The sequence below is a fragment of the Balaenoptera musculus genome, chromosome 8 (assembly GCF_009873245.2).
Source record: "Balaenoptera musculus isolate JJ_BM4_2016_0621 chromosome 8, mBalMus1.pri.v3, whole genome shotgun sequence".
Lineage (NCBI taxonomy): Eukaryota > Metazoa > Chordata > Mammalia > Artiodactyla > Balaenopteridae > Balaenoptera > Balaenoptera musculus.
The window spans coordinates 37,489,788-37,514,571 of record NC_045792.1 but is presented as its reverse complement, the minus strand read 5'-3'; the positions used below and the strand labels follow the sequence as shown (position 1 = coordinate 37,514,571).

Genomic DNA, 24,784 nt, shown 5'->3' with positions numbered 1-24,784 from the left:
AGTGGACTGAGAGTTACCTACCTTTCTTAATGCAGTTTGGCACTCCACTTTGAAATTTATCTAGTTGTCAGTGGAATTTCTTCAAGTAAAATGTATTACACTTCACAACTCATTAACTTTTCCAAAGTAAACAGAAGCATTTCCTCTTTTATTAAAACCTTTATTGAATTATTTCTGATAACAGAGCAAGTTAGAATAAGTAGGAGTTATAGATTTGAGGAGAGTTTTGTTTGTTCATTTCTTTCCCTATGTGGTTTACCTCTCCATTCTTTTTACTGACCTAAGGTTACCAAATTAGGTATATTTAATACATGAAGAAGTCTCTTTTTTTTGGAAGACGCTGAATCAAAATCATAAAGGTACTTCTAAGAATAAATGTAATTCTCATACAATATACAATTAAATTTTCAGATGTTGGGTTGAACCAAATTACTTTCTTTGAAGGTGAATCCAGTTCTTTTTGAAGTTCCCTCCAAATTCAATACATTGCAACAAATTAAGCCACTTAGAGAAAAAGGTGTCATGCCACATAAATAAAGGTGACTCTTCCCCCATCACTAATGAGGATTATAACAGCCAAGAGTAATTCACACTGGATGTGCATGGTTTTCATTCTTCCATCATGAACTACACTGAACTAAAATTCAAAATGCTGTGACTCACATGGTTATTACTGAACACTTTAAGTGGAAAACACAAGATAAATCCAGAGAATCCCATTTTGAGCGTTATAGATGAATTTTGCTTAGAGTTATATACTTTCTATCAAAAAGAAAACCATTTCTTTATTAGAAAACTCTTACATGCTGTTTTTAGAATGATGAAGAACTTAAAATGCTAAACACTTGATATCTTTTAAGAGCACTTAAGGCACTTTTAAAAAGCTACAAATGTTTGCCAAGTCATGCCATAACTGGCTCAAACAATCCCATTTCCATCTAAAGTTATTTCATGCTACTGCATGAATCAATATTAAATACCTTGGAGTTACTAAAAACTGGGAATTAGCAGAGGTGTGCATAGCAATTGTAAGATCTGAAAATGGTGAATATCCATTTTCCATATACTACCTCTGTCTTTTAATAATAGCTAGAAATGAGGATGTTCTTTCTAGGTAAATAGAAATAGTTTCTTAAAAGCTAAGAGAAAGATATAAAGATGTCTTGAAAGCTAGCAAAGGGTCATGGATCCACAGCCATGGTTCTCTCAAAAGAAAAATAGATTTTGAAACTTAATACTACCTCCAAAAATTTAATTAGTCCACCAAATTGCCAGAGCCATTAAAAAAAATCCAAGTCAATACAGCTCTTTTTTCCCTTATTCAGTTAAAAAAAATTAGCTGTTTTTTTTTAAACCAGGCTTTAGTTTAATCAAACATGTCTCAACAACACTTTTTTTTTCATGTTAAAGACATAACATCACTTTTAAAGTTGGAAAATCATCATCATCATTTTTTAAAAAGCTAAGTTCAGATGCCATCTGGCCCAGAAGTGAAAGAGTTAACATTCAACTAAGCTGCTCTGCGCTTCTGATCCATTACATTTCTCACGAGCTGCCCTACAATGAGCTGAGCAAGTATCAACTGTAATTTGATCCCAGAGTTTATGGAAAAAAATAACTGCACATACTCAACATGCACATTTAATAAAAATCTGTTTCAAGAAAAACATATCCGATAAACACAATTTAAGGCATATTTCACTGTTTGATTAACTTCAAATATGCAATCCTTTTGCTTTCTTCGTGCTCTCAAATAAAATGGGGGGGGGGGGGGAAGCAGCAGCCCTACTGCAGGGAAAAGAGGCTTGAAAAACAACTTTGATTGGCACTTGGCCTGACCCACAGAGGAAGAAAAACAGTTTTTGGACAAAGAGCGCAAATATTTGAGCTTGCTTACTTACATGCTTTCTTTCTTTTTTTTTTTTTTTTAATATATAAAGAACAATCCTAATTGAACTGTATTTAGAGAAATTGACTAAAAACGGTGCCGTATTCATCTTAGTCTTTCAGTCCCGACGCATTTGCACAGCTCAGCAATTTTAATTCATTTGTACTGGACAAACAGAAGCACCTCAACTACTGTTTCCACTTAATGAAATGTAAAAATAGAGTCTCGAGAAGAATAAACTGATTATAATATTACCCAGTGGCGGCTGTTAAAGTCTGATTAAAAGCTTTTCTCAGTCTAAAACGACATCTTTTCACAGCCCCCTCACCCCACCCCCCCTTAACGGAGCGAATAAGCCAAGTAAGCTAAACAATACTGGAGTAAACTTTCTATCAGTCACTCTGGGAAGCAATAAGCTGATTGTGCGTCTGATTTTTCTGGAGCAACACCGGGGTGCTGGGGATGAGTAAGTGCTAAAAAGGGATAACTCACGTCCACCTCAGTCTCCACCTCCCCCAACCCCAGCTTGAGAAACTGTAACGTCGAATAGCATTTCCCATGGGCATAAAGTTCAAGCTGCTTTACCAGTTCCTTTCAGGATCGAACTGTAGCCACAAGACGACCATCCAAAGAATGTAAAAAGGGAGTGTTCGGGGAAAGCGTGCAAGGAAGGCAGAAGCAACCGAATAAACAAAAACAACACCCGCAAGAGTTAGGCACAGCAAAGAGTGAGCCAGGTTCCTCTGGACCAGACCAGGCAGTTCTGATTTCACACCGACCTCCATCAAGAGCACTGGGAGGAGGATCGAACAGGTCCGTCCCTCCCTCCGCCCTGGGAGCAGGCCGGGGGTGGCAAGGTAGGGAGGTGAACGGAGGAACAGACCACAGGCACCCCCCGCGCCCCCAAACCCCCAACCCCTGGGGACTAGCGTCTGTCCCGGCAGAGATCAAAAGCAGCAGCAGGCTAAACCCTCCACTCTCAACCCATGCACCCTTTTTGGGTCTCGGCGTAGGGAAGGTGCCCTGGGATCCCTTTGAGCCTTGCTCCAAGAGTGCGCCCCGGGGCCGAGGAGCCCGAGCCGCGGCCGGCAGGAAGCGCCCTTTTCGGGCCGGACCCCAGGCCGAGCCCGTACCTTCCGCAGTACTTTCCGGCAGTTGGTACAGAGCAGGTAGTTGGCGGCGGCCGACGGGCTGCTGCTGCCCCGGTTCATCGTGGCTGCGGGCACCGAGGGCGAGGGCGAGGGCGGGCGGTGGGCTGGGGCCGGGCTGTCACTGCGGCCGCCCGCGCAGCTGAGGGGCCGGACCGTCCCCCAGCCGCCGGCCGCGCTTCAGCCTCAGCGTCCTCCGGGCGGGATGTCGGGATGGGAGGCGACGCCCCGAGAGCGAGCGGCTGCCCGAAGCGACCACCGCGGCGGCTGCCGAAGCGACGGCGGAGACGGTGGCGGCTGCTCCTCACCGGCCCGTTGTTCCACCCGCCCCCATCCTCCAGACCCCCGCCCCCGCCAGGCTAGGACGAGCAGCCGCCACCGCTGCCGCCGCCGCCGCCTCCGCCGCCGCCGCCGCCGCAGCGCCTCAGTGCGGCCCCGCCCCCGCCTCCCCACCACCTTCACCACCTCCACGCTCGGGCACCGCCCCCTCCCGCCAATCGGACCGCTCCGGCCACGCCCCCCGGGCACTAACCCACAGCCAATGAGCAACTAGAGCCCGGCTGGGAGCTGCACCGGCCAATCAGAGAGGCCGAAGACGCCTTGAATCTCTGGGCAAGTTAAGTTTGTCTCCGAGGCTCCGAACTGAAGGGAGATGGCGGGTTAGTTAGGTAGTGGGGTGGGAGGGAATACAGTGTGCTGCTCCACCAATAGGAGGAAGAGGGTGTGTCATATGCAAATAACCCCGTGAAGCCCAGCCCCTCCCCTAAGACAAGGCACAGCCCCTGCTCTAGATCTCTGCAGAAATGGTGAGGGAATGAGATAAATAATTGGGAGCTAGAGCTCGCTAGTGGGTCTAAGACTGAGCTAAATATTTCCTGATTTCTTGAGAAAGAGGGTGGGGGTTGGGGGGAGCTAAAACGTTCTTACCGTCAGGGCAGTGGTTAGGCTTTCTCTTAACCAAAATCTTAGCTTAACTATAAAGAAGACTGCAATCACGTAGCACTTTGCATCCAAGGATCTCAAAGAACTTTATGCATCATTTATCGTGAGCCCTGTTTTGCAAAAGACCAGTTACCTGAGGCTTCGGCAGCGGGTAGGGGATAGATGTTGAAGTATATTTGTACCATTAATCGAGTTAGAGGGAAGAAAAGACCCAAAACCTGTAGGTGAGCGGTTTCCTCCTCCATCTAAAGCCCCTTCTCGCAGTCTCTCAGCAACGAAAATTCCTTTATTTGTCCAGCACGAAAAGGCCAAAGAGACAGGGTTGTCTTCCACCCAAAAGTCCTTCTGAGGCAGCTGGTTAGATAAACGCAGAGCATGGAGCTCTGCCTGGGAGCGAAGGTTCAGAGAACAAATTGCCATTTAAAACTGTTGGGCTGGACCTGCCTCTTTCGAAGCTAAAAATGGATTTCGGATTTTGGCGTTCACGCTCTGGGGAGAGAACGCAGATGTAATTGGGGAAAGCTCAGGCTGGCAGGGTGTGGGGGACAGGCGAGTGGGGGAGCCAGGTCTCCCGAGGAGCTAGCAGCGCGCATGCTAGTCGAATGCTGGTTCCCGACGCGAGACGCCCCGAAACCTGCTCCCCAGTGAGAACAAAGGCAGGCTCCGAGCGAGAACCTCATTGGTGCCCGGTCCTCACCGGTGTCCTCCGGACCCCGGAGATAACTTGCTCTGCCCACTGGCGCGGAGCTCCGTGCGCACTGGCGCCCCAGCTCCCCACCCGGCTTTGGCCGGGACCACATAGGACTGTGCGTTATGACATCACCTGTTTTCGCTGTTGAGAACACGATCGGTATTCTCTGCTTCTCCTTTTTTACAGGTCTCTGGTGTACGAGGATTTGTGAAGGCCTGCAGTTGGCAGAACGAATCTGTGGAGATGGTTTAAAAGAACGGTTTCACTGGTTTGCATTTCTTTCTTTTCTTCCCTTTCTTTTTAAAAAACTACCCTGGTTTCCTTAGGGATTCAGTGTAGTGTTGTGATGCAAAATCAGAAAGGTACACTTGGAGGAGCTAGCAAGTTTAGCATATCAAAGCTATTAGACCAAATTGTGTGGTTAAAACTGCCAATCTCCTCAGTTTTCGACAGCTGCCTCCTCTCTGTCCCTTTTAGAGACCAACAGGCATAAACCAAGTCTACACAAGGAACAAAGGAAATGGAAATCTGCCAGTGTCAGGTTTAAATAGATTAAAATAGACTGGAAAACCCCCAAAGGGTCTAAGTTATGTGGTTGGGTAAATGTGTTGATCCATTTAACTAGTGATAGCTAAAGTTCTCTTGGTGCTGTGCAGATTTATAGAGCCTAGAATAGCAATGGCGTGGGGAAGGTGTATAACATGCAGTTAGAAGAAACTGTAAAAGCAAGAAGATTCAGCAAAGGGAGAAATTACTACGTACACTTCAACGCAGAGATCCAAGAAATCCAGGGAGAAAGGAAGTCTCAGTTGTCCTAAGAACTGAAACACATATGTGTCCCCATTTAGTGGTAAATATCTTGAGTTATATTCCTGGCTTGTAAAGCAGATTTTATGTGAATACATTTTAAAGGAAAGGAGAAATTGAAGGATGAAGTGAATTTTTGTGCAGAGACTGAGTTTTCTCAAACAGTATTTTAACTTCAAATTATTTTCTATCATATACTTTTTATATCCTTTCCTTCTATTTAATAGCTAAAATTCTTTCACAGTGAAGTCCTTTAAGTTCTTCCATAACTAAATCTCTCAAGAGGGAGGCCAAGAGAGGCCAGCCCTATACAATTATACCCTCTAACAAAGATTGCTAAAAGGAGGTTTTAGAGGAATCTCTTCATTGATCCATGGTCATATACATGTATGTGACCAAGTGATGGCCCTCTCCACCAAATCCTCCAAACTGTTATAACATTGTCTATACTGTAATTTATTTGGCAGTCAACCATGTACTGCACTGTAACATTTCTTCTATTGAACCACGATATATGTGTCTGTGTCCCACCCCTGAAATCTCCAATCCAGTAACTCATTCTCAATACACAATGACCACCCTTTCTTCTGGTTCTCACACCCTCAGTCCCATCATCCTTCTTCTACCCTCTCACGGTAATGTTCAACTTCTGGACCCTTCCTTTCTCTTCCATTCCTCACCTGACCTCCCTTTCTTTCCCAGCTAGCCTGGATACCAGAAGGAGACTGTAACTTAGAGAATAAGTGACTTGCAAATCCTGGATCGCATTGTTAGTTAAGAGGGAAGGAAACAAAAGCCCATTCTTTGAACTTTGTACAGAGCAAGGAAAAACTCCGCCCCTTTTGTTGTCTGGTTGATCTAAAACAAGAAAGAACTTTAGGAAAGTAGGATCTGGGTGAAAATTAACAACCAATGTGGAGCACTACTTTTTAATTACAAAATGAGAATGACACTTCATTAAACATTTTACATCATTTAAAAATAGTTTTTGCTTGTTTTGAACTATTTTTTTTTTAAATGTGACTTTTTTTTCCTAGTTGTGCATAAAATCACATGGCTTGGACGTACCGTAAATTATTTAACCATTACTCCACTATGGAACATGTAGGTTGTTTCCAGTTTCTCATGATTATAAATAATGCTCTGATAAGCTTCCTCATATGTAAGTTTCTGGCAGCATCTTTTATTCCTAGATATGGAATTTCTAACCTAAAGGATATGAATATGTTTTAAGGCTTTTGATGCAATTTGCTAAAAGATTTTGTGGAAAGGTTTAACCAATTTGCAACCAACTCACAGTGAATAAGAGCACAGGGGAGAGAATCATTTGAAAGCACAAATCTGATCTGTCATTCTCCTACAGAAGGCCAGTCAATAGTCCACTTACCTCTACTTCGAATGCCCTCTATCTCTTTCTCTTTGAAAGATCTCCCGGTAGAAATATGCACTTGCCAAAGCATCCAAAGTGCTTTCCTATACCTCTTCCTTAGCATCAAGCTCAATACTGAAATGATTGGTTCAAATTCTATGTTCTCATTAGACTGGTGAACCCCTTAAGGGCAGGGATGGACTACATTCACTTATTCACTCCCAACTCCTAGCTCAACCAACTTTAAGAGAAGTGCTTAAAAAATCTTGGAGAAAATAAGGAGTTTTCACTCTGACTTTCCTCAGTACACCATAAGTTCTGCTAGAACATCTCTTTTGAATCTCTAATAACAGCTACAGGAACTTATAAAAGGATCCCAATACATATTTGTGAATTGAATGGTACAAATCAACTATTGTTGCAAAGCAGAGAGATTGGATTCGTGTCCTTATCTGTCACCAATTCCTTCTCTGACATTGTACATAATGATCATAACTGGGACTTGCTATCTCTTTTATAAAATGAAACTTCCTACCACAAACCAAGGGTGTAGGGAGGGAGGGTTGAGGCACATTTTTATGCTCGGCGCTTTTGAAAGAAGATACCCTGTTAGTAACGTGCTGTGACTTTTGGACTTAAAACTGTTTACTTCTCTAGATATTCTCATTCTACTGACCTAAGAATGGGCCCCTTTATAGTTCCTAAATAAGGATTCGATTGAAAAAAATCAATTACTAAAGATATTTTTTAAATTCCATTTCTTGAGACAATAGGTCATTTTCTAACCTTTTGCTTCCTCAGACTTCTTTTTCTTTCCCCTGGGGGCAACCAAAGCCTTTGGATTTCAGGGAAAGTCCTGCATTATTTACAAATTTGCAAATACTGTAATTTGTTTTGTGCACAAAGGAATTTGTACTTCACACAATTATAAGTTGATTGCTCCCTTTGAGCTGTTCATTAGATTCCTGCGGCCCAAGACCAATACTACTCCAAAGGAGAAATTAAGAAGATCTGATCCAAAAAGACCACTGCTTGAGTGCCCATTCCCATCCCACCCCCTCCATCACCCACCTCCACCGAGAAAATTATTCATACCAAAGCTCATTTTTCAAAGAACAAATATTCCACCAACATCCAAATTTCTGTCGGCTTTCTCTTCTAACTTCCTATTTCAGAGTTTCCTGCATTTAACCCCATGTAAAGCAGACTGCAAAGGCGAGCGAGACCCTCAGATGTGGGTTTGTTGTTGTTTGTTTGGCCTGCAAGATGTTAGCCAGCACAGTGCTTTTTAAACATTGAATTACTTTAAATATTTATAATTTAGGAGATTTTGCGCCTCCCGCCCCCAAATCTAGATTTCTGGCGTCTCTTGAAAATTTGTCAGATCTGATCACACTGGACCCATACTGCCACATGGCAAGCGTCTGCTGGAACCCAGTACCTGCTATTTGGGTTTGGACATGCACTTTCTAATTTACCAACATCTCTGTCACTCTTTTGGGTTCTATTTTGCCACTTTATTTACATTATCTTCTTGATCTTTGTAAGGATTCGCCACCTCTATAAACTGTCTCCAGCACCTAAATACCTAAATTACTGATCTGCTGACTGTCCCTCTTAACTTTATCATAGAATATGAATTGAAAAGAAGCTTGTCATCTCTTGGCTATAGCAAAAGTTGAGGAAAGGGGTCAGATGTAAAGATTATCATGATATGTAAATCAACTATATTTCCATAAAAAATATATATTTAAAAAAGGAATATCATGATGGATAGCTAGGTACCCTGACGTGTGTGTGTGTGTGTGTGTGTGTACACAATGGGAAGGATAGTTGTCTAAGAAGGGACTATTATGTCCTTTACACTCTTCACCCCACTCCTTATTCTAAGTCTGCCCGCATCCCCATTCTAATTGTAGCTTTAGGAGAAAGGGACCAAGGGGAATGTGGCAGTAGTAGAAGGACCATGAGAGTGTTTTCTTTTTTTTTTTTTTTTTTTAATTTTACTTATTTATTTATTTATTTTTATTTATGGCTGTGTTGGGTCCCCGTTTCTGTGCGAGGGCCTTCTCCAGCTGCGGCAAGTGGGGGCCACCCTCCACCGCGGCGCGCGGGCCCCCCACCATCGCGGCCTCTCCCGCTGTGGAGCACAGGCTCCAGACGCGCAGGCCCAGCAATCGTGGCTCATGGGCCCAGCCGCTCCGCAGCATGCGGGATCCTCCCAGACCAGGGCCTGAACCCGCGTCCCCTGCATTGGCAGGCAGACTCCCAACCACTGCGCCACCAGGGAAGCCCGAGAGTGTTTTCTTTGATGGGCATTATCACATGGAGACTAAGAGCCTGGGCTCTGGAGTCAGATATGGATTTGAGCACTGACTTTGCCCCTTACTAGATATATGACCTTGGGCAAGTTACTTACTGTCTTTAGGTTTCAGTTTCCTCATCTGTAAGACTGAGTAATAATGCTACCTCCTCAAAGAGTGATTGTGAAGATTGAATGAGATTAACGCACTGTAGTGTTCAGCAAAGTGACTAGAACATTGCAAGCCCTCAGAAAATGTTTGCTGCTAGCTGCCACAATACAAAGGATGTTATGTTCTCTACGTACTGTGTGACCTTGGTCTAGTTACTTAACTTTTCTATGTCTCGATTTTTGTCATCTGAAAAGAGGATATTAATATTAGCTTAGTCATAGAGTTGTTTTGAGGATTAAATAAGCTATATGTAAAGCACTGTAAAACAATACCTAGCATATAAGAAATGCTATATAAATATTTACTATTATTATATACTGTGGTCAGGAGATCTTTTTTATTTGTTTCTTTTTTTTTCTGTGAAGATCTTTGATTTTCAAGGTACTTCTCAGAAGGGAATGTAGGGTGGTAGAAATAGCAATGGACAGAAAGTCAGAGGACCCAGGGTTTAGTTCAGTAGTGCTGTAAACGATGCGATTTTGGGTCTCAGTTTTCTTATCTATTAAATGTGGAAGGGTGATTAAGTAGGGTCAGGGCCAAATCCAGATTGTAGGAAAATTGAAGCTTATATAATGTGGGGACCTGCCTTAATAAAAGAATATAAAACTATGGATGCAAAATTATTTATGAAACCAAATACTTATTTAAAATCAGCAATAGAATCAATAAACTTTAAAAAGTTGAAAATACTATAAACATCACAAAATCCAAATAAATAACAGATCTCTATTAATTAACTACCTGACACAACCCTGTGTTACTTTTTTCCCTACATATTTTGGGCTGTATATTTTGATTTCCTCTTCATATGACAATGATTTTTGAAATGTTATCTTCGATGGAGAAAATAGAAAGGTAATTCAATATTTTTCTCTAGTCTAGTGCCCTAGGATACTTATGCATCATGAAATGTCCTCCAACCTACATCTTTGTGATCTGATGCATGTAAATTGGCCTGGTGGGCGATAGAAATATTCCTAGAACCCATTCTTACGTTGGGACAACTCAAAACAACAACCACACACTGAAATGACTGTGATCTTGCTCTCTCTATATAACCCACCAAACCCAAGCTAAAGGTGTCTGCATCTTAACGTTCCCTTAGCCAGAATAACAAAAATACACATGGCTTCCCAATTCTTCCAGCATGAAGGAGAGTTTGAAAGAGGTAACTTAAGTGAAAAGAGACTATGGTCTTTACCAATAATGGTTAAAATAGCTTGCTTTTGAAATTTAATTAAGAATATGACCACGTGAACACATTGCTCTGGACTCTCCAAGGGCCTTGGAAGGGGCCAGTGCTAGTGATGGACACTAAAGTTTAAATTTTAATAAATTTGTGGTTAATCCGTGTCTGAGAATTGCAAAGACCTTTCCAAGCTCTAAAATTCTGTGAATTTGTTTTGTCTTAGGATTTCCATGAGAATCTAGTGCAAGCAGGATTAGTAGGATAGGAGAAGTAGGAGAATTTCTGCAAGTAAGCAGGGAGAAAGTAAAAGCAGCTCTAGTCTCAAAAATCCCCAGAGTTGCCTTGGTTTTCCTTTGTTCCCTTATTTCTTCTGTGAGTCTGTTCATCTCCTTGATAATCTAAATTCACTCTCCCCAATTCTCAATATCCTTCTTTCAGATGTAAGGAAACTGAGATAGAGAAATAATTTTATATATTTTAAGGAAAGATCATTGTGAAATATGCTGGCTGTCTGGGTGTTAGAAAGGAAAGTGGGTGAATAAAACAAAAATCCACATGAGAGTGAAGGAGTTTGGAAGTAGGATCCAATTAATAAGAGCACAGAAGAGTTATAATTTTTAGACTCGGATATCTTAGATGACATAGTATTCTATTGTGAAGGATTTGCAGTAAATCAACATGTAGAACTGAGGTGGGATTGAAGGGACCCTTAGAAGGAAACAGTCTATACTTCAACTTTCAGGCCTTCTGAAAGTGACAATTACATACAGACTTGGAGCATCTTCAGGGATGAATCTTATTCATCTGAGTATTTCAAGTACTTGGAACCTAAGAGGAGGTGCTTGAAAGTGCTTGTTGGATGAAATGGTTGGATGTATTAGAGTTTGTTAACTGGAAAGCGAGTACACATATTTTTACCAAATAAAATTCCCAAGTTGTCTTAAAACTGTAAAATGATTTTCATGCAAAGGTAAAATTTGCCTTGTTAGCAAGAAGCAGCTTTCAACAATTATATAAATGTAACAAACACAGCAATTTCAAAGATAAAATGTTGGCATTCCCACATGAGCTGCAAGCTTGGAATCACAATAGCATCTTGTAAGATTCTGGAAGGCTGCAACTTTGCAAGAGTATGCTTTGAAATACATGCTGTACAGATAGTCTTTTATTTGCTCATTTATTTATTGGACCCTCAGCAAGTAGTAAGTCCTGGCGACAAAAAACTAACAAAATATAAGTTTATAATCTAATAGTGAGACTGGGGTATAATCTCTGCATTGGTGTAGAAGATAAATAGAAAATGGAGAAGAGAGGGTAAGAGAATTATTAGCAAAGAACTCAGAAAGCTCCTTTGAGCATTTATGCCTGTAACTGGATGCCTTAGTGGTAGTGATGGAGACACATGATGCAGAATTCTTGCTGTGTCTCCATGCAATTTACAATGTCAACAGGAGGATAGGATTAACCCTTATAAATACTAGAGAACAATACAGAAGAGTATATAATGAAATCACCTTTTAATTCCATGTTCATTACTCAATTCATTCCCGCAGTCACACATTAATTTCCTCAACATATGTCTCTGGAGTACTTACCATGTGCCAGGCTCTTGGCTAGCCATGGAGATAAAGTGATAAACATGAGAGTCAGGGTCTTACAGAACAGATACTCTAGCAGAGAAGATGGACTTCAAACAAGTAATGCCAATATGTAATGAGTATTACAGTAGGGAAAACACAGGAAGGGAACATAGAGCAGGGGAATCTAACCTGGTCCTGGCCTCCCTGAGGAAGTAAAATGGAAACCCAAGTGGCGGGGTGTCCACTGTTTCTGACAGTGACTCCCCATATTCCAGCCAGTAGGTCCTTTCCATCTGCAACTCTCATCTTGTTGTTTCAATTCTCCTCTTAATATAGTTCCTGTTCCAGTTATAAAACTCCTATGAATCCTGACTTTTTACAGTACAGTAGACAAACTTTTATGCTGGGAGCAATCCTCCTTTCTTTTTCTAAGAAGCACTATCCCTATTTAACTTCTTTTTCCAGATTAAAGAATATCATTTAACATCATTATTTCACACTTGACATTTCTCACTCAGGCCACCACCATGATGAGTTCCATCTGTCCATGTGCAAGTTAAATGTAGGCACCATTTCTAAGAGGTACATCTATTTTATCTCTCTTAAGACTCTGAAGTATTTGAAGGTAATCCTCATATCTCTAACCTATTTTCTCTAATCCCCACAACATTCATGGTAATGATACTATAATCATAATAGATACAGTGATAGAAGCAACCACTACCACTTACTGAATGCTTACTATGTACCAGTCATTTTGCAATATCCTATATACATTATCTTACCTAATATTTATAAAATGCCTGTGAAATGGTTATTATTATCTCCATTTTTCAAATGATTTATAGGGATTAAAAGTTTGGTCAAAGTCACAGTTATTACAAGACATTTGAGATTTGAACCCAGATTTGCTTGATGCCAGTGTTTATAGTATTATTCAATCCTGCCTTGGCATTGTACATTCAGAATATTGTAAATATTCTTTGAACTAATTCTCTGTGATAGGTTACCAAACTGTGAGGTCCACTGACTTAGATCTCCCAACATCCACCAAATACAGTGTGGGCACCTCCAGTAGTTGGATTCCTACTGAGATCAATGCTATGGGAGTAGGAAAAGAAATACGCATTATTCCCTATTCTAATATTTTATTGCCCACTGGCATGTTACTCTAAAATAAAACTAAATGATCCTGGGATGTGAAAAATACTTTTGTTGACACTCTAAGTTGAAGTGCCAAATGTTTTGATATATAAGTCTGATGATTCCTAGGCACTTGGTTAGTCATGAAGGTAAAGTGATGGATGTAATGGAGATAAAGTTGAGCGAGAGGGGAGAGGAAAGAAGTAAGTTGCCATTGCTCCTCTTACATGCTGTATCAAGGATGGTCCGGGTCCATTGTGATTGGTTGAGATTAGCTCCTCTAAGAAAGAAGATGAATGAACTGGTTTCCACATAATCTGCCAGCAAACTAGAGATATTTATCTCAACCTGTCCCATTCAGATTCTCCTCTAAGGAAATCTTTCTGCTTGTGGCCTCATTCTACACAATGGTGCTCTATACCGTGTGTTTGCCCCTTGTCTCAGATGAGTGGACCAAGGGGTAGATGCTTGCTGGAAGACAGACATTCTGTGACCTGGCCAGCCATCTGGATGGACTAGCTTAAAATGATGATCTGGGCCGATCAGTTGCCTTTCTGGGAAATTCAGCAATTGGAAAGTAAGGCACCAGGCCAGTTGGCAGCAAAATCAGATTGTGAGAGGATGTCATGAACCATATGGACGCTAAAACTATGAAGGGGCAGAACAGATAGAGAGTAAAGGTTGAGGAAGCTGGTTGGAAAAGAAGCATAGAGACAATGCACAGAAAGAAAGCAAAGACACTATGACACTGGTATTTAGAGGTGCCTTCGATCCTGGGTGTTTCCAGTTCTGGTCCCTGCTATGTATCCCTGTAACCGCCCCTACCCCTATCTGAATCTCCTTCCACCACTAATTTTGTGAAGTAACTTGAGTGCGCCTGTTTCTTTCAATCAAAAGAGACTAAAACCATCTTCCTTCCCTTACATGTCAAGCACTTACAAATAGGAAGTATTACTCTTAGTTCTCATTAGTAAATGGATGTGAAAAGTCAGACATTCAAAAGAAAGAACTGGAATGCGCGGAGCCAGAAAACCGCATTTTGATTTTTGCACATAGAAAATTTTTACGTTTCATTAAGCAAGTCTGCTCTCAAACTTTTTAGAACGTTTTGTGTTCCCAGTTGGAGAATGGAGATCAGTAATCTATTAGCCGAACTGCTTCTCTCCAAGTTTAATGTCAAAGTGATTCTAATGTGTCTACGTGAGCAACTGCCTGTGAAGAAAACTTTGAGAGACAAAAGGCTTTCTCCCTTTCCACTCTTTATCCTTCATTCAGACCTCATGCCTGCTGGCCCAGTTTAATGATTTTCTAGAGTTTTTGAACCAAAAAGATTTTTTTAAAAAGTAAAAAGAGAAATCAAAGTTAAATGTCCTTGAATGTTTCCAAGAACTAAGTAGTTAGTCAAGAAAAAGATAAAGTGAATGAGGGCAGCTTTGTGTCAGTTTGCAGGTTAAAGATCACTGTGGTGGTCTTTATGAAATACAAAGGGGACCAGGCATATAAATATGAACAGGTATAAATGTTTTAATTTGACTCAACTTGCCAGGTGAGGAATGTGCCTCAACAAGTGATTTGTTTCCGTAGGGCCAATCACTAGCCTTGGAGGAGCTCAACTCAGCTAACCAGAATAGATCTGGAATATTCTTGGTTTCCATTCCTGTGCCTCACATGCCTTGTCTCTGCAGGAGCCGCTGCTTATTCTTCCCTTTCTAAGTCTCTCTCTTTCTCTCTCTCCCCTCCTTCCTCCCTTCCTTCCCCCTCCCCTTCCCTCTTTCCCTCTTTCTCCCTCTTCTGCCCTCCCTGCCCCCTTCCTCCTCCTCCCTCTCCTCCTTCTTCTTTTCTCCTCCTCCCCCTCCTGCCCCCTCCTCCCCCCTCCCCTTCCCCCTCCCCCTCCCCCTCCTCCTCCCCCTCCTCCTCCTCCTCTTTTTCTTCTTCTTCTTCTTCCCTTTCCCCTTCTCCTTCTCTCTCTCTCTCTCATTTATATTGGGCTTATTCTGAGCTCAGCCACCCTTGAACCCATTCTCTATCTTGTAGGTAAAATAGTTCTTAGGAATTGCTAAGACCTTGGAAAATAAAGGAGGTACTTCACCTGACCAGTGAGGACTGTTTTTGCCACACCTTTGGAAACTTTGTGGATGGGAAATTAAAGGAAGTGGTGCTTCTCCCTGGGCCATACTAGAAGGGTTGTGGTCGTGTTGGACTTGCTGTTGATGCAGTAACTCTACAGTTATTTCTGTATACTCAAGGCCTGTCGCTTTGCATTTTCTGTTTCTTCAAGAAGACATGAACATCTAGAGAGTCACATGTCTATGGGGAATTGGAATGCTGAGGAATGGAAACAAATGGAAATATATTACACAAGTGGAACTTCAGCTGTGACCTGAAATGTATTACCTAAGAACTCTGTACGGGTGAAATTTTTTCTATCTCGGTATTGTATAATCAAGTCACTGTTCAAAAACTCTTCAAATTTCATTTTTTAGTACTTACTTTGTAGGGTTTTTTGAGGATTAAATGAAAAAATTTATGTAAAGTGCATAGAACAGTGTCCCTCCTATTATGAGCACTCAATAAATGTTAGCTATTATTATTTTTAAAATTTTTCATACAACAATAATTTTTCAATAGCAATTGAAATTTACTTGAATTTTAATGTTTGGGTTCCCTGATGCCATTTACCACTGTTTGTTTTGATTTAAAAGGGCCTCAAGTACTTGATAACACGCAAGGTTGATCATCAAAGCATCTTTATTGCACTTGTGTTCGCAAAGTACGTTTTGGTCTTCTTTTAGTTAGTCTGTTCAATCACATTACAAGATAGAGAATTCTGTGTCAGAGAGCCTGTGGGAAAATGAAGAACCTAAGTGTCTGGAGAAATTAAATGACCACAATGTAACCCCCATTCTAACCTCTCTCTAGATGAAGATGAAGAAAGACCATCTTCTCTGGGACTTGGGCTCTCACGCGTATTAGGTGAGTGTATGTGTCCACACACATGGATATATGCCTTTATGTGTCCTGCTCTCTACAAATTCTTTTTTTTTTTTTTGGCCGTGCCTCACAGCTTGCAGGATCTTAGTTCCTCATAGTTCCTTGACCAGGGATTGAACTGGAGCCCCTGCTTTTGGAAGCGCGGTGGAGTCCTAACCACTGGACTGCCAGGGAATTTCCAACAAATTCTTTTTTGCTAAGCTAGAGATAGTGGGTCATAATCATTCCTTAAGTTTTTTTTTTAAATTAATTAATTATTTATTTATTTATTTTTGACTGTGTTGGGTCTTCATTGCTGCACATGGGCTTTCTCCAGTTGTGTTGAGCAGGGGCTATTCTTCGTTCCGGTGTGTGGGCTTCTTCTTCATTGCAGTGGCTTCTCTTGTGGAGCATGGGCTCTAGGTGCGCAGGCTTCAGTAGTTGCAGTGTGTGGGCTCAGTAGTTGTGGCACACGGGCTTAGTTGCTCCATGGCATGTGGGATCTTCCCGGACCAGGGATCGAACCCGTGTCCCCTGCACTGGCAGGCGGATTCTTAACCACTGCACCACCAGGGAAGTCCCATTCCTTAAGCTTTTAACTGAAGAACTGCAGTTTGCCAGTTAATGAACGGGACGTATCATCCCCATTTAAGAGCTGGAGTTCTAAGATACAGTGCCTTGGCTCTTGCCATCAAGAGCTTTGCCTACTAGCCAATAGCTGATGATTCTCAGTTTTACTCTACAGGAGGTAACTACCTTTAGGGAGATGGACAAAATCACAGAAGATAATATACCTCATGTATTCTGTATGACTCTAGAAGAACCTAACCATACTATAAATAGGTCCAGTTTTTTTAAAATATAGGTCTGGGCTGAGAGGGTCTTCTGGGAGGTGTAATGGGCAGGATATATAAAGCATGGACCAAGCCATGGATTCTTTCCTCTTTGCATTTTACAATTACCCTCCGTTTATAGAAACCTATTTATGAGTCTGCCTTGGTCATCAGGCAAAATGCCTTATTTATTTCATGGTTGTTTACAAAACCAAGGGCCCAATCTACAGGATATTTATACTGTTGTCTATCATAGCATTCACTGGGAGAAGAGATAAGCGATTCATCTGACAAAAGTATTGCGGCTTGCAGATTCTGAGTGCACGAGAAAGAAGTCACCGCATTACCACGTCATAAGACAATGATTTTGTTCTCCTGAACAAATGATGTAACTCATTTAGGTTGATTTCGCCTTCCTCAGATGTCATGAACATAATTTTTGCTTTTTCACTATAGTTCTTAGTTGCTTGTGCAGTGACATCTCAGGTAAAAAGGGCCTGAAGCAAAGTCTAAGTTGGATCCTCCTGAGAACATCAAGAAGATTTTCTCCTCTTTTTCAAAGAACTAAGGAGTAAATTTAGCCAGACAAGGATAAGGTTCTAGATGTGGAGGGTAACAAGGAGTGGTAAGATTTTTCTAGGTGGAAAAAGCAAAGGGAAGGCAGATGCTTGGGTGTGTTGGTGGCCTAATTTCTGTAGCCCTGGAGCTGCCCAAAGTATCTTCAGAGTGAAGACCAGCCATCTGAGCCCCGAGACAGGACAACGACCTGGGGGTGAAGAGCGGCTCTAGCTCCACCTGCCAGCTCCTGAGCCAGCTCCGCACCCCCTCAGCTTTGTTCTATTTGCTCTTTATCTTCAGGGCTTCATTGACATCATTCTACCCTATTTCAGAGTGAGATTAGGTGAATTCCTCAGAGCCCATGGATCACAGTGACATGTTAGCTATACCAACTTTGTGTCGCCTCTGCTTCTCCAGAAGCATATTCAATAAGATCACATGATTTTTCAGAGCCTTTTAATGTCTCTTGCCTTTGGCGTGTCACTTATATGACCTACTTCCAACTTTTCATGTTCCAATCATCTCCCATCCCTTTTATTTCATCTGACTCTTTCCCATATCATCAGCCCTACTTTCTGCTCCCTTCTCACTAGAGCAAACTGCCAACCCCAGTACCTTTGCTCTCTTGTTCACATTCTCCTCAAAAGTCACCCAAAGTATCCTGGAAGCAAAGGAGAAGAGCTTAAACTATTTTGTGCAGTGGAAAGCCTAGAGATGACTTACCTAAGCATGGCCTATTTGCTGCTTGATGTAGTTCATGCTCTGGCCAGGGGGAAGGTATGGTGGGATTTTGCCCAGGCACACTTTGGCCATTCTGTGTTTTGTGCTGCCCATGCTGAGTCAGCTATTGTTGAAACAAATGAAGGCAAGTATCCCTGAGGAACAGTGATGGAGGCGTGGGTGACATTCATGTAGATAATAACCTTTCAGGTTAGCTCTGGTCCTGCCCATGAACAGAATCTCAACCCCAGCCAAATCCTTCCAAAAGCAAAGATCATTTTCGTCATAGACTGTAAGCTCCCTGAGGGCACACGTCTCTGTCTGAGTTCTTTTCATTCATGTTTCCCAGGTGCACAGAATGGAGCCTGTCCCATTGTAGGTGCCCGAGAAGTCTTTGTTAATTTGAATTCCCGCCCGATGGAATTGTTACTCTAGTACCGCATTTCAGCAAGGCTCTTCTCGATCAAATAGCACAATGTCAAACAGGTATGGCAGAGTCGATTTTAATATGCTAATTCATATACACAAGGGAAAAAAAGATCGTTGTAAATATCATGGGCTTTGAATGAACGTGAGCTTCTGAGGGCTGTAAATGTATTTCAGAGAACAGGGCTAAAAATGGAGTAGAAATATACTAAATTTTAAGGAGCATCTGGAACATGAAGGGTAGCTGATAAAGAGAAAATTAAGCTTTTTAATTATAGAAATGTGAAATTGATAAAGAGTTCCCTGTTTATCTGAAACACCAAGTTTTCCTAGGACCTTAATATTATTACTCCTAAAAAGCGGGGGTCGAGGGGGGTTTAGACTAGATAAAATTCCCTCCAATTCTAAAAAGTTGAGACTATAATTATAAATCATCAAAAAATATAAAAAATAAATAAAACTGATGTCTTTATTCTCTCTTTTGGGAATGAGTGTAGCCCTAGAACAAAAAATCTTAACCTGAAGTGTATGGTTGTACTTCCTTGTATATTTGAATTCCCTAAAACCGTGCATAAAAATTTTATATATGTGCATTTTTTTTCCCCTGAGGAACAAGGATCCATAGTTTTCATCAAATTCCCAAGGTAGATTGAGACCCCAAAACCTTATAAGCCGCTGGATTATAACATTTTAGATTGTCTCCTTATAAGGCTTGAAATAACACTTTCTATGTGTCAGGCATTATGCTAAACACTTTATATGTATTACCTCATTTAACCGTAACTTCACAAGACTGCTGCTTTTCTGAGAAGTTAACTTTCTCAAAGTCTTACAGCTGATAACTGGTGAAGCTGGGACACCCACCCAGGCTGAACCAGAATGCCATGCTTTTATTCATTACATAGAACTACCTTCTTTTTGGGAGGCAGAACATTTTCCCCAAACCAGAGCCTTTTCAGTCTTAGCCATTATTTTCCCTGTAATTCATCTTTTATATTTATTTAAGAACTGCTTTCTAAGCACCCTAAACCCTTTATACACCCAGGGAGCATTCCTCTGTGGAACTAGCTTTCTAAAGCACTGAAGCAACCCTCTCCAGACCACTCACCTCTGTTCTGTTTTTTTCCATTGTACAACCAGGCTGCAGTAAGCATAATTTTGTCTTAACTCTCTATTCTAAACTCAGGTCTGGCCACGTGGCACTAATGGACAACCCATACATTTGGAGAGACTCCAAGAAATCCATCCCAAGCACTGAATGGTCCTGGCCCTGTTCCAGAATTTCACTAACCTTCCACAAATTGTGATTCCAGACACGTTCTTACCTTGGCCCCCAAGATAATGGAAGCCACAAAAGAGACAGAAATTAAAATGTCAGCCCAGCTGGGCCCACAGCAATTACAATGGAACCCATTGCCTCTTCGATCACCTGAGTGTAGCACATCTGTGCCTCCTGCAGAAGGGATAGCAAAATAATCCCACTGAGCAGTTATTTTAGATGTCTCTTTAACTCAGTGTTAATACAGTTGCTACTTAACAACAGCAACTAAGATTTTAATAAGCGACAGGAAAATTTTTAAAAACAAGGTGAGAAGCAGAGCTCAGAATTCTGATGAACTTTGTAATTCAGCAACCACTGCCATCACTCAAAACCTAAATAACCTGAAACATATGATCAAGGCTGGAGCGGCAAGTAAAAGAAAGTGTTGTTATTCTCTGCCTGAGAAAAGGGTATCACCCAAACCTTTTCACCTACTGCAGATTCTGAAAGGTGAGTAGTATGCCATGTCACTATGGACAGAGAAAAGGATGTCCACAGCCAAGGTGACATCTGAGAGGTCATATACTTTGTGGGATCATGATAGAAGTTCAAAACATCAACCTGAGAAAAATAAGTGAAACTGATGACCAAGTGGGAAGTATGGGTGGCACAAGGGATTAAATGGTGTGGGAATCAAGACATTGCTAATCTCCTCACTTCCTCCTTTTTTTATTCTTTATAGACCCAGCCACTGATAGGAGCTACTGATTTCACGTGAAGTGATCTGCTGCTTTTTGTGCTCTGAAGGTGCTGATTTCCAGTGTCTGCAATGTTACATCCATGAGTTCTTCCAGCTTTGAAACTGAGCGCTCCAAGCAAGAGGATCCCTTTTCTTCTGCTGCTATGCCAGGGAAACATTGAGATTACTTCGGCCAAAATAACATTTCAGCCAGTTGACATCCTAACTCAGAGAGGCAGCTAGTCGTGTTAACAAAGAAAACGATGTTTGGTCATAAAGGAGTGTGATGAAACTTTCGCTTTATCTTTTTCTATCTCAATACAACAATATGGAGACGAGTTATTTTCTTAAAGTACTTGTCACCTGCTTTGTGATTGTCATTTTACTTGGCTGCCTTCTCTGTGAGATTATAGGCTTCATGAGGACAGTTTTCCTCCTCATTGTATCCTCAATACAGTAACAACATTTTTTTTGAAGAAGTGAATAAAGAAAGTCAACGCAGAAAATGTCTTCTAGTCTATGTTATAGGAATAGTGAAATCTTTTTAGGTTAGTAAAATGTGGGTTGAATTGCTCAGGAATTTTTAATAACCAGTGGTTGTCAGCTGAATTTATATTATGGGCAAATGTAATACTGAATGCAGTTATAAGTTCTGGAATAGGGACAAGTGTTCAGGCCGCGGTGGCTAAGTGCTGTTTTTGTCCTCCAGCTCTTATTTTTCCTTCGGGTAACTCTTAGCCAGTGTTAGTCTAGGAAATTGCCCCCTCCTTCACCCTCAGTCCCATCTTATTCTCCTCCCACAGGTATACTTGGTCCTACACTGGTAGGTGATCCTCTGTGTACCAGAGAACCGTCTTCCTGGGGCCACTGGGCTTTGTTCAGCTACAGTTCCAGCTGGTCCGGTCAGAGGACCGTGTCCTTTCTTTGCTTTGGGGAGAAGTGAGCTGGAGCTGTGTGTGGGGTCTCTACACTGAAGCCAACAGAGGAGAAAGTGGGGAGTGGGGAGATAAAGGGAAAGAGAGCGGGAGAGAGAGGGTCCTGATGACATACATCATTAGAGGCAATAAATCACCCACAACTTAAACTTTTTTCTGTCATTTGCCACAAAAATAACTCTAACTGGTCCAGAGAATGTGTTGTGTTACTTTGTTTTTATCTTTTGGTAAAAGAAAGAAATCATTTAGATGGCTCCTAGAGGAAGTGCGGTTTGGTACATCTTGGTCTTGTTAGGAAATTCATTATTTTAATGGACCGAAATCTCTGCCTTAGATATAATGTTGGAGCTTCGGGAGCTACAGGTAACTCCGGATGCGTGTGTGCTCTCTTCTACCTGACAGCTCCGTATGAAGAGAGCTATTATGACTCGTTTGTTCATCATTCAATAAATATTGAGCACCTACAATGTGCAGGCACATCTTTTCTTCAGGATTTATGTTGAGACTGTTCTTTGAACTGTTTCTCATGTCACGGGGTTTCTGGACCAGTACTGGTGTGCCTTCCTTAGAAGGACCCCACTGTGTCAAAGCATCACCTTTAAAATATGGCATCTGGAGCAAAGCATGATAACATCCATTCATATGTGTTAAACATGCCTTAAGTGTCCCATGTGCCAGGTGTAAGGGTAACATGGATGGGTGAGAAAGTTCTGTGCTCAGAGAACTCACTGCCCAGAAGGAAGAGGCTGCCCTGTAAATAAGACAGTCCAGCATAGACAGCTACAGTGAAACCCAAATTGTAATAGGGAAGAACAAATTACTTTAACCTTCGTATTCTATTGCTTTTGCTACAAGTTAATCACTAAAGGGATGTTGCCTATAGCTTCAGGTATATATAATGGCTCATCTCTGAGAACCCTGCCTCCCATATGATGAGCGTTAAGCTAAAATACCTTTGTTTAGCCCACAGGAAACCTCCTGACCAGGCCCACCTGTAAGTGGCTACAGGAAAAAAGAAGTTAACACATCCTGGAACCAGGACTTTACCCCCTCTCCTTTTAGTATTAAGGAAGCCTGAATTTAACTCAGGGAAGATGGTTCTTTGGGACACTAGTCCACCATCTTCTCGGCCTGCTGGCTTTCCAAATAAAGTCCCTACTCCTTGCCCCAGCAAACTGTCTCTCAATTTATTGACCTGTCACGTGGGGAGCAGTACGAGCTTGGACTTGGTAAGAAAATGAGGGAGCTGCCAGTTCTCCTTGGAGAGGGGAATCCTTGGAAATGCTTCCCACCAAGGGGAGGTAATTCAGAGTATGAGTGTGGACTTCTGACAGGCAGATGGAGCAGGGGGAGGGGGAGGGTATTTCTGGGAGAGTCAGCAGCCTGAGCAAAGGTAGGGAGGAATGAAACAGCCTAGTGAGTCCGTGGAACTGCAAAGGCTTTGATAGGTCAGGAGTGTGGGATATGAGATTGGGGTACAAAAGAGGTAGGATCAGAAAAGTAGGCAGGGTAGAGCCTTGAATGTCATACTGAGGAGCTTAGACTATTTTCCTACAAGGTGACAGGGAATCTCTAAAGTTTTTAAAGAAGAGGGACAACATGACAGGTTTACATATTAGAAAGACACTTTGAAGGTGTAAGACCCAGGGGTTGGACGTCTAGGAAACTGAGGCAGGAAGAACAGCTGGGAGATCAGATCATCTGGATAAGAGATGCAAAAGGATTCCATTAAGGCAATAGCTGTAAGGATGGAAAGAAGGGGATGGATTAAAGGCAGTGGGGACACGGGGACAAGCTGTGCTGTAAGACTTGGCTACTCAAAGTGATTCAGAAGACCCGTAACATCAGCATCACTTGGAAGAAAAGCAGGTTCTCGGGCCCCACCCCACACCTACTGGATCAGAATCCGCAGCTTAACAAGATCCCCCAGGTCATTCATTCATTCATAGGCACATTAAAGCTTGAGAAATACTGGTCTGGGTACCTGAGATTCAGTGGTGAAGACACAAGACAGCTGCACCTTCATGGAGTTCACACTTTTGCATGGGAGGCAGATCTGAAATAAGAATTCCATGGTCAACATTGGAGGATGATGGTGATAAGTGCTAGAAAGGGGACATATCAGGAACTTGGACATGCCCAGGGCTGGGGGGTTCAGGGGAGGTTTCCCTGCATAGGTTACAGTGAAAAGCCAGGGTGAACCAGGAGAAGCAAGTGGAACACATGTGTATACGTATGAGGGGGGGGGGTGGAGTCTCCCATCAGAGACCAGGCTGGAAGGGACACTGGGGCCTTGGAGGAATGAAAAGCGCTGGAGCAGCGTGTGAGGATAGAGGAGGTCCTGTGGGGTGGGGCTGGAGGTCAGGTGGGAGATGGGGTCAACTTGTCAATCATGCAGAGGATTCTGATTTTTATTGCAAGAAGAAACTAGGAGGAGAAAGCCCAGAGCAGTATCAGGAAGGTGGTACATAGGAGGAGAGCTGATAGTCTTCCCTGATGGTTCTGACCAAAGCCCATTCGTTCGTGGAGACTACTACTTTGGGCTCTTTAGTTCTGACTCCATTTAAGAAAGTTTTACAGAGCTCACACTCTGTATTAGGTCCTATGCAAGGCAAGGGAGGGGTATTTAATATTTAAGATGTGATTCCTGTCCTCAAGGATACCATAGTTTAGTAATGACGTTTTGCTTTGTTAAAGAAGCTTGCAGTCAGACCAAGAAGAACTTCCAGTTAATCATTCCCTAAGTCTTCCCATATAGGCTGTTTCTGAGCCAGTTTTCACTCTTTCTGTTCTTATGTATATTTTTATACAAAATTTCACATTTTTTCTTGGTTTCAGGCCATCCTCCCAACCTGCGATATCTTTTTGAATCTTGCTTTGGTCATCAATTTTCTAACTCTCTCTCCCAACTTTATGCCACATGCCAATCTGATGAATACGTCCTCTTTTTAAGAAAACTTAAGACCCTACATTAAAAATTGGTGACAGGGGGCTTCCCTGGTGGCGCAGTGGTTGAGAATCTGCCTGCCAATGCAGGGGACGCGGGTTCGAGCCCTGGTCTGGGAAGATCCCACATGCCGCGGAGTGACTAGGCCCGTGAGCCACAACTAC

At 42.1% G+C, this 24,784-nt stretch overlaps 1 protein-coding gene and 1 long non-coding RNA gene across 2 annotated transcripts in view; one reads left to right on the top strand and one right to left on the bottom strand.

Moving 5' to 3' along the window:
* Nucleotides 1-3,371, bottom strand: part of SESN3 (sestrin 3) — a 73,691-nt gene extending 70,320 nt beyond the window's left edge. The window contains exon 1 of the mRNA XM_036860372.1: nucleotides 3,022-3,371. Coding sequence (XP_036716267.1) covers nucleotides 3,022-3,099 — 78 coding nt within the window. The 5' untranslated portion in view covers nucleotides 3,100-3,371. The remainder of the gene's footprint in view (nucleotides 1-3,021) is intronic.
* Nucleotides 3,372-4,851: 1,480 nt separating this feature from the next.
* LOC118899664 lies at nucleotides 4,852-21,179 on the top strand. Its single transcript, XR_005020971.1, has 4 exons — nucleotides 4,852-4,937; nucleotides 16,151-16,204; nucleotides 18,662-18,798; nucleotides 19,925-21,179. It is a non-coding gene; the product is annotated as an uncharacterized LOC118899664 (long non-coding RNA).
* Nucleotides 21,180-24,784: the final 3,605 nt, after the last annotated feature.